Source organism: Acanthaster planci, linkage group LG01, assembly GCF_054643075.1.
Source record: "Acanthaster planci isolate LZ-2023a linkage group LG01, COTS_SCS, whole genome shotgun sequence".
Lineage (NCBI taxonomy): Eukaryota > Metazoa > Echinodermata > Asteroidea > Valvatida > Acanthasteridae > Acanthaster > Acanthaster planci.
In genome coordinates, this window is record NC_141777.1 from 37,272,483 (window position 1) to 37,286,797 (window position 14,315).

Here is a 14,315-nt window from a genome sequence, read left to right on the forward strand (position 1 = left end):
GCCCCATGAGATTGATTCCATGGTGACGTACCCGCAAACCCATTTCTCTCACAAAATATTGCACGTTAGCCGTGTTAGTCTTTCCTCGAGGCTCGAGGGCCATTATGCGTGCCGCGTGAGTGGGCTTTAATAGTTACGCTTCGCGGGGTGTACATGTACGTGTGCAAAAGCGTCCACATAATTATAACTGGGTGTGCATGTACATGTACGTGCACATGTACATGTACGTACGCACAACTGATGCTCACTTACGGAGCTCCGTGCGCAACTGAAAGCAGGTTGTTACGTGCATCTTTAATTAATAGCCGAAGGCATGTACATGTGCGGTACATCATGTACAAGTGGCCACTGTGAACGTGATTGTTCTTCATGCGCCAGCTTGCTTGGTTGTTAAAATTACCGACAACGGCAAAGGTACGTGAGCTGCCCCCACGCACCATTTTAGCTGTGACTGCTTTAACGTTTGACTCCATCTAGCCCCACTGTACTAGTGTGGCACGGACTCTCACTCCCGATCCATCCTCGGGAGTGAGAGTCCGTGCCACACTAGTGGGGCTAGACTCCATCCAACTTATCCCTCGGGTGCTGCCTAGCCATGTTAGCTATTTGGCATTTCTACCTCCATGCATCGCTTCTTGTTGGGAACGTGGAAGAAAGATCCCCATACACGTACATGGACATCACATTTTACCCTGTGCATACACCCTACGAGACTGGTTTGAATTCTAAGTGTTTTCTGAAGTGAATACTTCAACAGTTTTACTGCTAAATTTGACTTTTAGGACATTTTGTGCTTTTAAATGGCTAGCCTACTAGTACTAGTAGTAGATGGCCTAGTACATGTTGGTCACCTCAGGGAAAGATTTGTTGCATCTGTGCCATGTAGGTGAGTTCTCCCCATACACAGGCCATAACCAGTACTCTTGCCCTTTTTAGGAAAAGGAAAACATAGGAGGCGTCAGTTGTGATTGATCAGGTGATCACACAGTGACAGTAATTATTGAGAGTGCATGCCAGCTAGCGCTACTTGGAGTACTGATTTTCTGTAGTCTGGATGGGCAAATTGCTTAAGAATTTCACCATTTTAATGAGGATATAACTTATAAGGTGAATAAACCTTGTGGGGAAATATGCAATATCAAGCAATTTACAGATGCCCAGTTTAGGCACGTATTGATGACAGTATTTGTCAACAAAATGGGTCCAAAGAATGTTTGCCCAAGAAACGGGAGGAATTGTTCTAATGATCATGGCAGCTACATGTACCAGACATTAGTCAAAATAGCCGGTATTTTCTGGTCTTGGAACTAGACCAATCCCAAGCTACATAGTTTCAGCAGCACCTAGGACTGAGGGCTATAATGTCTTAATCATTAAACACACACTACCCTGGCCGGCTATCAATTGTGCCCAGGCCATTATTGTTAGGAAAGTTGACAACAAATTTAGAGACAAAAACTACAACATTTTGTCCCCCACAATATCAACATGTATGGTTCAACACTGGTGTCCCTAAAACCATTTGTCATGAAAGGTTTAAATAACTTTCCTCTTTCATTAAAATTCCAGGGCATGAAGCGAGCTAGGGCAAACAGCACTGATCGTGCACAGAAGCGCAGATGTGGGGATTTAGCCTCCCAGCCCAAATATGGTAACAAGATGCCGTTTTTTGTGTGAATTTCCAAGGTGTAAGGCAACCAAGTCCCCAAGTTTTAACGGTCTTAGTGATCAGTGTAAACCTTACAAATTCATTTGAACCATCTCAAGGCCGTTCCCTAGTCTGAGTGTCCTTCGTTGTTCACTGGATCCCGCAGCTGCAAAACAGCATGTGACGTGTGCGCACACAATTTATGTGATCCCTTGTGCTAGCCACTACGAGCTGACTTTTATAAACTGTGGCATCATTTTGTGCAGAAATCTGCTCAAGGTTGTTGATCATTCATAGGTGTCAGCTGACCATACTTTGCCATCAGGTGACTAGATCAGCTGATAGGTAGCCTCCATGAAGGTGTAATCAAGAGGGTTTTAGGCCTTGTTAATGTGCTTTTCTTTAGTTTTGGATGACAAATATCAGTACTTATGTACAAATACTGTATGGACCAACATCAGCTCAACTGAATGTCCAGCCAGACTGCATGGTCCAACATGCAAACGGAGCCAGGCATGGATCTGTGCCTCCCATATTTTTCTTTACGCCATTAAACTTGCTCTAACTGAAGGCCCAAAATGCATGTCTGCGTAACTGTCAAAAACTAGGACTCAAGCATCATTAATCAGCTAATATGCACAGATATCATAAATACATCTGCAATTGAGCATCCAGTACACAGATTAACCATCTGTATGTACCATGTCTCAATTCTGTAAGTTTATTTACCTAAACTTATCAACAGTACTGACCTATCTTAGCGCTTTACCAGTACATGGTTGCATTCTGATGATGTTACCCTTGCAGCCAGTGACGCAGTTCAGTCTGCGTCCACGCTGAAACCAAAGAGGGTGTCTGAGAGAATTGCAACCAGACAGAAATTAGCACTGGCGGCTGGAGTGGGCCATCGTCCCAAGGTTGCCGGCAAGGCAGAGCAGCATCGCAAGCTGGTGGCCGCAGTCAGGGAGAGCATCAAACCCGTGGAGACAGCCAAGGAAGGTTGGTCCAAGACCATTCCTGGTGCCCCATGGTCTGAAAGTTTGTTCACCCCAGTTGCCCCAGATCAATACCAAATCCACCGACGGCCTCTAGAAGTTACATATAAATTGGAAAAATGACACTGTACGGCTTTGCCCAAATATTTTTATAAAGCATCGCTCACTAATTTCAAGCCGTTGATGTCTACTCATTGAAGACAACACAGCAATTCTGTTTGCGCATACTCTGTCAGTTTCTAATCTTTACGAGTGTACAAATGTTTGTAATCATCGGTTTCATTCATTAGTGCCAAATACAACATTCTTATGCAGCACTTAACGCCGACACAAACAGCGGTTCAAATTTTTTGTGTTATTTCGCCGTAGATGCGAAGAAACTGCCTGCCAAGGCAAAGAGTAATATTGCAGCTTCCAAGGCCAAACCACTAGCAGCTAGAACAAGCGCTCTTAAGGAAGGGAACAAGGAGGCAAGGAAATCAAAGAAAGACGTGGTAAAGAAAAAGGAAGGGACAAGCCATAAGAAAAGTAAAGAAGTGAAGAAGAAAAAAGAGAAGAAAGAAAAGAAAAGTAAGAAAAAAAGCCAAAAGAAAAGTGAGGACAGAACAAAGACAAAAAGCAAAAAGAAAAGTGAGGACAAAATAACGACCAAAAAGAAACGTGAGGACAAGAAAACAGAAGAAGTCCAGAAACGGAAGACGAAGAAGGATGAGCTGAATGAGAGGCGAGCACGGGTCAAGGTTGTGCCAAATGACCAGCTAACCCCAAACCCTAACATCAAGGTGGTGCCAAAGGACCCCATGTTTGAGGTCAAGTAAGTGCAACCCATGGAATGGACTTTCTGCTAGACTCAGCCCTCAGCAATAAAAATTCAAAGAGTATTTCTTAAAGATACTATGTGGTATTTCAGCCGTGTCTGTGCTTTTGGCATTCCTTTAAATGGGGGAGGCGGCATTTGGCCTAGTGCTTAGTGTTTGTAACTTCTGATGGTAGGGTTGGGGGTTCGAAACCAGCTGGTGTCAGCATGTTATGATCTTAGTTTTGTCACTATACCCCTACGTGCCTCTCCACCCAAGAGTAAATGGGTACCTGTGAGTCTGAGGATAGATATGGTTATTACCTTTAGCTGTATACTCAGCTGTATGGTCTCAGAAATGTTCAGATGTTGTGAGCCCAATTTGCAGTGAAAATGATAATATATTGGCAGCTTTGAATGACAGATACTGTGAGATACTATGCACCTGATAAATGCTTTGATATTATTAAAATTGATACTTTCACAGATTGTTGCATTCTGTTGAATATTTCAATCAAGAGTGAAGCACAAATGCCACTTCCTGTGTGGGATCCCTCCTTTGGTTTTACAGCACAAATGTGCACAAATGCCCACAGTCACTGGTGAGCATGTATTTTCTATATGGAACTCAAACATGCACAGGTTCAGTGTGTACACGGAAGGTTGCCAGCACAAAATGACCCAGGGTCTTTTGTGCAGTCCTCTTCACTGCATTTGGTTTACTGCACAATTATGCACATGAAACAGTGAAGCACAGTTGTTGGGCAGCACAAAAGTGCAATCTGATATTCCTGTGAGGGACAGTTGGTGCAGTGCACAACATGACACAGCTGTGCTTCTTTGAGGTGTTCACCAAATGACCCAAAGAGTGACTTCAGGAGGGTTAGTAGGAGCATAGAGCTACAAACCCATTTGTAGCTCTATGGTAGGAGGGTTTTAATCTCCTTTTTAACTTGTCAGGAATCTGCCTTTCCACTGTGTTCTTTTTATGTAGCCCAACCTCTTAACTGTGGTACTTCGGCTAGTAGTTACATTCATGAGCAATCAGTGCAGAAAGTATGAGATTTGAAAAGAATTTAAAGTTTATGACAACTTTGTTTCTGTCACTCACACTTGCTTGATGGAGAAAATCCATTTTTGCACAAATGTATTCTTTTGTAATCCTTTTAATGCTAAGAAATGAGAACGAGATCCCTGAGGTGTCCAAGTTTGTCCAGTGCAAGCGCAGCATCCGGGCCGTGCTGACCAATGACATGAACCTCCTCAAGAAGCTGATCGAGGACAGGGACCTGCCCTCTGTCTTCCACAAACGGGGTGTAGACATTCCAAAGACGGCTCTTGATTACGCAGTGAGGACTGAGAACCATGCTGCCCTTAAGCTGCTGCTCACAGAGATCGACAGTGGAAGAGAGCGGGCCAGTCTGCCAGAGGTTGTCATGAAATACCAGAGCTCTGGCAGGTAAGGGACAGTTTATCTACAATGTGAATTGTCCAACACTTCATCCAGAACAAGTCAACTAGACTCCTCCATATCTGCAAAACTTAAGGTTGTCTTTTGGTAGTTTCTTTTCTGTTTCCAACATAATACCATTGACTGTTTCTCACCTTCGTAGGGTGGCTTTCTCAAGTTCTGGTCACCAATCAAGAAACATTTTCCTTGGTCGAGGAAACAAGGAAGGAAATAATGCCTTCACAAAAGTAAGTACAGTCTTCAACAAACCCATTACAAACACTATCCGTACAAATTTAGTTCATCACAACCTTACCCAATACAAGCCAACTTATCCCAATTACCCACTTCCACCAACCACATGCACCCTCAGCCAACACCAAGCCAGCCCAACCCCGCTCAATGCCCCAGCCGAACTCCCCTCCAACTTGGCCCACCCTGGTTCAGCCCCAGCCAACTTGCCATCACAACCCAGCTCAAGCTGATTTGACCCAATCCCAATTCATCGCAGGCAACCAAATCTAACTTGGCACAGCTTATCCTGACCCAACCAAACTCAAGTTGATGTCCAGACTCGTCCTTGGCAACCTTAAAGGAAGACTGTCTTTACTGGCAAATGTACTTGAAGGTCACTACAGGATTAGTTAAGCATAAATAAAAAGCAAAAAAGGAAAATATGAATCACAATACTTTTTTCTAGACAGTTTTATAAGGCGGAATTGATTTTGTGGTCATGTGATCAGAATCTTGATGGTGACGTCACAAGTGCTCTAAGGGGGCACTTGCATTACACTCAGCTGACAGATTTTGTGACAATCATCCATGATTTCTACAGACCATTTTTTGCCTTCTCGTCTGCAATGCCATATTGTATAGCAAAGTACTGTTTGGTGTCGGACAAAATCCCCAGCATGCACATTGGCATACATTGCTAGAAAAACTGCATTTATTTTGGCAGTGGTTGGTAAAGTGCTGCTGTCTTTCGGGAAGAGACTATCAAGCAAGGGTGTGCATTGAACACTTCACTTGTGATGATTACAGGAATATCCAGCAATAGGAAATGGAGCTAGCGAAAAGGCTAAGAATGAAGCTCGATGTGGTGCCGAGTGTGTTCTGGAACGATGCTGAGGATTCCCCTCCCCACGCTTGTGGGCCTGATTTCGCACTTGCTGGTACCAAGTCTTTGCGCTGGCCCATGAGCACCTGTGACGTCACCATCAAGATTTTGATTACATGACCACTCATTAATGGCTGCATCCACAAAATCAGTTCCGCCTCATAAAAACTGTCCAGAAAAAATTACTTTAATTAATTGCTTCATATTTTCCTTTTTTGTTCTTTATTCATGCTTAACTAATCCTGTAGCGGTGATCTACATGTAAAGTGTTCAGAACTGCCATGCTCACTGCTGTCATATAGATTTCTTTGTTTGATTTCCCTGAATGATTTCTCATTACTAAAGGATACCCAGAATGCAAACCCCAGGCACCAGTACATAGATGAAGTGATTGAATGTGGTGTATCACTCAGCACCATCGATCTGATCCTTGCTACAGATCCCAGCGCAGAGGTATTAAATTCTATTCTTTCTGAGAACTTTTCTTACACTCTCCAACAAAATTTGGCTCAGTCAAAATGAGCACATAATGGTTAAAGAATTAATAAACTTAACTGGTGTTTGTTAAACATATCCCCCAAATTTCCTTTCACTTTTCCGGTAAATTTTTAAAATTCGATCTATGGAAAAACTTCATTCCAAATCTTCATTGTGTCACCGTGTGAAGATAAATTTGGCTTGATTTTATTATTATTAATATACACGTATTGTTATCATGTAATGTTTTGCTGGTACATTTCTTTCATAGGATTACACATAAAAGGCAATTCTAGTTTTGTCTCCCAGTCCTATGATGCATTGTGCGTGTCCAAAAGATTTATCATTCCAAACATCAAAATATTTGGCAGAACAAAAAACTGCCGATGAAATTAGGCTATCATGACTCAGTGTAAAGAGATGCCGACACCCAACCATGGACCACAAATTATTCATAAATTGTCTTCAGTTTTCTGCCTGTGCATCTGTATAAACATTAAAATGTTTGAGATGTTTTCCAAGATATTTCAGCCAAAAGCCAGCCACCATTCACCAGGACCGGTGCCAACTTCAGACTTTAGAGCCTACATGGCTTTTCATTATGTGCACTGTACTGTATGCAGCTATTGTGTGCTAATTGTCCATGTGCACCGATGCATAATCCACCATTTTGGTTCCAACTATTGAGACACTGATGCCACATTTCTCCCTATAAACAGCTCTGACCCGGACAGACCGAGGGCATATTTGAAACCCCGTTCTCGTGTTAGTCGAACAAGAGAACGGGGTTTCGAACGGGAAGAATCAACACGCGAACATTGTCCGCGAACAAGATTCACACTCCTCACTCTCTGAGGAGTGGATGGAGAACATCAAGAACAAAGATGGCGGATACAGGCACATACCGTAACTTAATGTTGGTTCTGTTACATCAATAGAAAACACTCACAGAAAATAAACCCAGGGAAAATACTCCTGGCGATGGGAGAGAATTTACCCTGACCATTTAATATGAATATTTGGGGTTTTTATTTAATGTGAGATAGTAAATGTCATGCCATCTTTTCATTTGGTGTCAAAATAGCGACTGCTATCTTGACCTTCCGTGCAACTACATTCCTTTTGCACTTCGGTGTTCTTAATCAACGACCCAAGAACACTATTCATTAGTCCCACAAGAATGGGGTTTCGAATACGCCCCATTAACCAGATATGAAATTGATTTTACTTGATAGGAGCTGCTGTTCAGGAGCATCCACAAGATAGCCCGAGAAGGTCATTACAAGCTGGCTGGCTACCTTGTTGATAAGGCTAGGAAGCTTAGTCGCCTTGGGTTCAATAAAGTCCACCAGGAGGTGAGTTTAGAATCAAGCCATTCAGTTTGCTCAAATACGCTTTAATATTTGTGCTGGTTCTTTTTTAATTCATTAAAAGCCGTGAAAAATGTTGTTATTTATAATTGTAGATCAGAAGCTGTTTGTTTCACCTGAAATTGAAATTTGCCCTTTGACCTTGAGGACCGAATGCCTATGCGCAGTAGCGTACAGTGTACACAACGGAATTGAGAACTGTTGATGAACAGTAGGAAGATATATATGCAGTGTTGGCAACCATAATGTTGAAGAAAGTAGTCTCCTGAATGTGTTCAGGAGAAGTTAATGCAGTTCATGAAGCATGAAACGTTATCCATCTGACACATAGTGTCTGCGTGGATAAAGTTGACTGTCGTAAATTCTCCCCAGACTTGGGGTGTACTTCTTTTAGCAAGATAAAGGGTTGTAACATATGAGGAAGGCGTTTCAAAATCTCTTCTCACTAGGTCCTACTAGCAGAGCGGCCGGAGGACCTGTCTCCTTGCTTGACAATCTCGGTCAAGAAAAAGGCATACTACGAAGTGGATAAGGTTAGTCTTTCTCTTAGGCATCGAATTGAGAATGACAATTGGCAAATGTGTACGTTCTCATCAGAGAGTGTTGTGTTACAGGGACAGTGTGTTTTTTTGCGATGAGCTAAGGAGACCTCCGCTGGGATTTGGGCGTGTGGCGAACACTGTAAATGTGCTGTTGAGAAGAACCTATGTCATGCATGTTCGATTGTCGCGGACACCCTTACTCTAACTGGCATGCCTCTGATGGACCTGTGTCTAATTTGGGGAAGCGGGTTAGCGTAGCGGTTCTTTCCTTACTTTGCACCAATGAGGCCCGGGTTTGAGTCCCGGCTTGGCCCAGGCTTTATTAGTGCATTTGGTTTCCAGCCCATACTCCCTCTCGCAGGTTTTCTCCAGGTACTCCGGCTTCCTCCTGCCTATAAAACCTGGTATTAATTGTGATTGAAATACCGAATAAATCAATCCAATCAAGGGGATTCAATTTTTCTCCTGTCGTTAGATCACCCCGGTCCACTTTGCTGCTATAAACCCCAATCCCAAGATTCTGGAGAAGCTGATGTCCATTTTGCCGGAGTATGCCATCGAGGATGATTACGGTCTGAGACCAATCCACTATGCCGCTGCATGTGAAGGGAGCGGTCCACTTGAGTTCCTTCTGAAACGGTGAGAAATTGACATTTTCCATGATGCTGTTTCACTTCAGTGTTCTATTTCAGTTTTGTGCTCTGCTGTACTTGAACCATGAGCAAGCTTGGCAGTTACCATAAACCCAAACAGAGCTGGGTTTTTTGGGACCATCTTGCCTCCAAAGTGTCAGTATCAAAGTATGTGTTCATTACAAATGCACCTGCAAAACTTGACTTCAGTTCAGTAGGATTTAGTTGACATTCGTGGTTGATACACATGTCTCGGGCATGTTGGTCAACATGCATTGAGGACGTTGATGGGAAAGTTAACATTTTCGGCTGGTAGGTGACAAACATGGGTGTCTCACAGGAATTGTACGTATATATCTAATTTTCATAAATTTGGTGTCAAAACTTAGATATCACCGGGAAAACTCCAGGAGGCTCAGCACACACAAAAGAAATGCATTGCAACAGTACTTGAGAAACTGTGACATTGTTAGTTCTTGGATGCATCATACTCATTTGCATAAATATGCAGTGTTTTATTCGAGTCCATCACAAGTCCAGTCATAAGTCCCTTCACAAGGCCAGTCCTCAAGTCACAGGGTGATCACTGACAAAAGAATGCCTTTGTCACAGCTCATTTGAATTGCTTGGGAATTGGCTTAAGACTGAATGACTTATGATGGACTTGTGATGCAGGCCCGTGGGCTGGGGGGTTCAAGGGATTCGAACAAACCCCCACCTCGCTTCTGAGTTCCCCTTGTTGGTGGTCTTTTTTTTTTTGTACTGAATATTTTAAATATACCGTAATATTCGGCATACAAGCCACGGCTTATACGTTGATTCTCAAGCTCAAGGTGACCACGATTCTGCGCATAAATGAGTCAGTCCCCAGTCATATGTCCCGTCAGGAAGTTCCGGCCAATATCCACATTTCAGGTGTTTCAAAGGGTTTGAAATCAATGTATTTTTCTTAAGTTTATTCAATATTGAATACAAGTGTACAAGTCTTACATGCAACCTTTGGTTAGCGACAGACATGCAACTTTCCAGCGTTGTTTTACAAAGCACATTGTGATAGGCCTTTGTATAACAATATGTGTTCACAGTGCCAAAAGTTCCACTTTTGGTTTGATGAACTGCCCCAGTCTCTGGTCAGGCAACGGGCCTGGATGGTACAGGGACTTGTAGGGATTTGTGATGAACTCAACTACATGACTGTTAATATGTAAGTCAGGGATTAAGGAATTTGAGTTACCATGATTATGATTGTCTGCAGTTTATAAACTAGAAATGTTTACAGTGTACTGTACTAGTGCACAGGCACAAGGTACACTGAGAATTAACCACTGACTTAAAGTAGTGGTCCTTCATCAAATTTCCTCCATGCACAGTATTCTGTAACCTGTCCAGGAAGTGTTAAAATGACCAGGTTGTTTGCTACCTGTGGACCTTCCAAGTCAGTAGTCTGGGAACTAAACAAACAGGCACTGATGACGGTTAGCCCTATTGGTTCCACCAACTTCTGTCTTAGGTTTGCTAAAGTAGTTTACAGTAGAAATTACAGCTCACCTCTGAAATATTGCTTCTACCACACCAGTGCTTGATAATTTTTCAGAAAAAAAATACAAGCTTATCGAAAAATCATCTTGACCGTAGAGGTGTGAATCCGGAAGAGAAGCACAAGGGAGGCGTCACCCCACTAATGATTGCCTCAAAACGTGGACGAGCACAGAACGTTGAGGTCCTACTCAAGAAGATTGAAGCTGACAGTGAGTGTCATTTAGCCAGTGTATAGCCATTCCATTGGATAGGCATTTAATTGTGGAGGGAAAGAGGAGGAAAAAATAAATATTACTTCCAGAGATATAATTGGTCTTTGTCTGTGATCTCAGAGCAAGACAATTTGTGCTTGATTCGAAGAACCAACTGCCAGGGGTGAGATTTCTCAGCTTTTTTTTAGCTGATTTCAGCTTTTTTTGTTTTGGATTTCAGCTTTTTTTCTCACTGGCTGTGTTCAAAAGTATAGGAGATTTTCACAGTTCAGTTACTTTATGCCTTTTTTTTGGCTGTTTTCAGCAATTTTTATCGTTGGTCAATCTCACCCCTGAACTGCAGTCAACTTTTGTTTTCGTAGTCTGAACTGGGTTTTGATAAAAGTTTCCACATTCCCTTGGGCGATTCTTTTCCTGACCATATTTTGGTGTACTGAGGACCACAGTAGAAGGGGATTTTTGGAAGTAGCCATCAGCCAAAATCGATCCAAGTAATGGCAGAGATTAAGATTTTGATCCAGTGTCTGACATTTTCCAACCACACTTACCCCGTTTGTCAGAACAAAGTTGGACAGCGCCTTGCAATTGACAGATTGGTAATTGGTAAATGGTAGTCAAAAGCGGACGATGTCCAGCCCTTTTTTTATGTCTGATTCTTAACCTCTGAAGGCTGTCTTCTTTGATCCGAGTCCTGAAGCTAAAGGGCAGAGATTTACTTTTCCTTTTTTTTTTTTTTTTTGGTAGGTGAGCCAAATGAGCAGACTGGGGTACGACGGAAGACAGCAGGGGGAAATCTGGCTATTCATTTTGCAGCTGAAGGGGGGAACGTCGTAAGTGCTTTTTTGCCATTACTTGCTAATGCGGTTTCATTTCTTTAAATGAAATGGGTCACGTGGACCACATGGCCCAGCCAGGGCGCATTTTGTTCAAATACCAGACAATTGCTGAAGCACCAGCGGTCGCAGATCATCTCCATTTAGCCTTTCATTTGTCACATGATCTTGCCCCATGATGTGGCTTTTTCCTTTGAAATGTTTCTAAGTTTTGCATGTATACCAAGAACCCTTGAGTCAGTCCCCACCAGCGAAATCTTTGCCATTGAGGGGGTACTTCTTCTTAGCACAGATAGACTTCATGAGCTCTAGTGTATGGAACAGTGTTCAAACATTGATTCACTCGTATACACATTTAACCAAAAAGTAGCCAAGAAGGTGTCATATACTGTTCACTTGGTGAACGACTAGTTCTTGGCTGTCACAAGTCTTGGTTTCTGGGACTAGTCGTAGCCAGTGCATGACTTGTTCTTTGATTAATAACGGATTAGTAGTCATTGGGGCAGGATATTTGGAAGTGACAAAAGAGATCAATAGTTTGGACCTTATTGATAAATGTTTGTGCTCCCCTCCTTTGTAAAATTGCAGGATTGCATCCGTAGTCTAGTCAACCATGGAGCTGACATCGAGTCCAAGATGGGGTCTTACCACAACAAGATCACCCCTCTCATGATAGCTACGAAATACGGTCACTTTGAGCTGGTGGAAGCCCTGCTAGACATGGGAGCGGTCATCCAGCAGAAAGGTATGGTCTGAATGAACGTCCTGTGGGCTAGGCAAATCTTTGAACCTGCCTTGTAAAACACACATTCATGATTCTGTGACGGAACTTTTTTCGTTGTGGGTGTGATACTTGCTTGTACTGAGTTTTGTGCAAACCCGTGGCATCTGCATGCTAGATGAGCACAACCAAGTCTAGCTGCATGGCCACAGCTCGCTTTTCAAGCCGTTTGGTATTTTACACTCGCAGTTTTCATCAGTTCAGACTTGATTTGTGATTCAGTGAAATTGCCCTCTTTTTTTTAATACGAAAGTTCGTCACCATTGGGTGTAGATTTTTATTAGCAGTGGGAATGAAGGTAACCGTATGCATTTCGTGTTTGATTTTTAAAGCGATTTGGTTTCCATTAAGACCTACCCAAAAGGTGAGATACTGAAGGAAACGACCATACATCAAAAGAAATTGTATGAATTTGGGTGTTATTTATTTTCAACTTCATTTTCTGCATAAAGGGTTTTGGCCCAAAATTCTCATTCTTGCATGAACATTTTTAGGCAGGCCCTGGCAGCCGCATGTTTTAACGGGCCTGAGCCGAGAAGTGACTGAAATCACCATACCAATTGACCAGTGTGAAGAGCATTTTGAGTGGACCCTGTGGTCACGGTGGTGTTCGTTAATGGCTTTGTCCCCTACTGATTCCATATCAAAGAATTTTTTTTGAATGCGATGCGAAGAGTGTCTGAATTTCTGATTCTGCTTCTAGCAATATCCAACTTGAACAAACAGAAGTCATTTTGAGTTCTGCTCATATATAAACCAACTCCAGCAAAAATTACCTGTTGCATTGCACAGCACTAGGACTCTTTTTAAATAAAGCTAGACATGATAATGTCACAAAACAACTCCTTAATCAGCATTCGGACCTGATTTGCATTCAGCCGCTTCCCCACATCGTAATTGTGATTCTATTGTGATATTATTGAGCAGTGGTCATAAAATGCCCATTACAGATTCGCCCAGTTACTGGTTAGAAAGCATGCAGCAGCATTCAAGAAAAGTTCCAAAAAGGTTGCTCTTTACTCATCTTTGGAAATGACCATTTTTTGTAATTTTCTTCAAAATAAAAGCCTGCCGAAGTGATAACTTCACAGGGAGTTTAGGGTCATTGCTTAATTTAATCTAATGATAATATAATCGTGTGATTTACAGTAAACCTCGGATAAGTCAGATTTATTTATTGTTGGATTTTCACTTACTCAGATAAAGTTGCTTAGAACATTTGATTGTTTATGTTGTTCGTATTAAATTCCTGGTCTAAGTCACATCATGAAAGTTGGATATTCAGTTTTCTTGAACAAATCAACCTGGAATGTTTGTTAAAATACTGTAATTTTTACCTCTTTTAAGTCAAATTGACCTCTTTGAAATATTTTTTACATTTGTTCATTGCAGTAAACCGGGGAATCTTTGGAATTTTCAGTATTTTCCAGTCCAAATCAATCATTTTGGCACCGGCTCCGCTGGGTTTTCACAGCAGCAATACATGTCACGACACGTCATGTGGACCACACGTGTACACATTGAACTTTTTAGTAGCAGCCGTTAACCTTTCCCTGAGCTCCATCTCTTGCTCCACTCCTTTTACCGTACTGAATTAACGAACTTGATTTCCAGCCAGCGAAATCACAGTCTGTGTGCCCACATGATCAAAGACTGCATTTTTGATTGGATAAGGTGGCTTGGCTAAGCACGGCTCACGAAGTATTTGTACGTTATGACTGCTCTGCTCAAGGTACGGTACTAATTCGTGTGGCACAATTGGTGAAACGTGCTTTGATTTTCTGTTGTAGAGTACATGCATGTGTAGTGTGGAAATAAATCATGTTTGATGTCGGAAACAATGCATTATTACTTTATTTCATGCCTTGTGGGCTGTGGCCATTATATGGCTGGCAGTGAATGACTGAGTAAAATGCATGTTGT

The 14,315-nt window shown here is 42.2% G+C and overlaps 2 protein-coding genes across 7 annotated transcripts in view; one reads left to right on the top strand and one right to left on the bottom strand.

Moving 5' to 3' along the window:
• LOC110982360 (HHIP-like protein 2) overlaps window positions 1–14,315 on the bottom strand; it is a 304,779-nt gene that overhangs the window by 108,020 nt on the left and 182,444 nt on the right. The window lies entirely within an intron of this gene.
• The window catches only part of LOC110982454 (poly [ADP-ribose] polymerase tankyrase-like), a 57,423-nt gene continuing 43,305 nt past the window's right edge, over window positions 198–14,315 (top strand). For 2 of the 6 annotated variants that reach the window (XM_087135707.1, XM_087135723.1), the window contains exons 1-13: window positions 198–414; window positions 1,570–1,651; window positions 2,456–2,647; window positions 3,013–3,457; window positions 4,617–4,898; window positions 5,053–5,137; window positions 6,352–6,459; window positions 7,719–7,838; window positions 8,303–8,386; window positions 8,871–9,034; window positions 10,663–10,775; window positions 11,523–11,608; window positions 12,200–12,356. In XM_087135707.1, the coding sequence (XP_086991833.1) occupies window positions 370–414; window positions 1,570–1,651; window positions 2,456–2,647; window positions 3,013–3,457; window positions 4,617–4,898; window positions 5,053–5,137; window positions 6,352–6,459; window positions 7,719–7,838; window positions 8,303–8,386; window positions 8,871–9,034; window positions 10,663–10,775; window positions 11,523–11,608; window positions 12,200–12,356 (1,963 nt within the window). In that variant the 5' untranslated portion in view covers window positions 198–369. Of the gene's footprint in view, window positions 415–578; window positions 887–1,569; window positions 1,652–2,455; window positions 2,648–3,012; window positions 3,458–4,616; window positions 4,899–5,052; window positions 5,138–6,351; window positions 6,460–7,718; window positions 7,839–8,302; window positions 8,387–8,870; window positions 9,035–10,621; window positions 10,776–11,522; window positions 11,609–12,199; window positions 12,357–14,315 lie in introns of those variants that run through there. The other 4 variants (XM_087135709.1, XM_087135711.1, XM_087135716.1 and 1 more) reach the window with 4 other exon arrangements.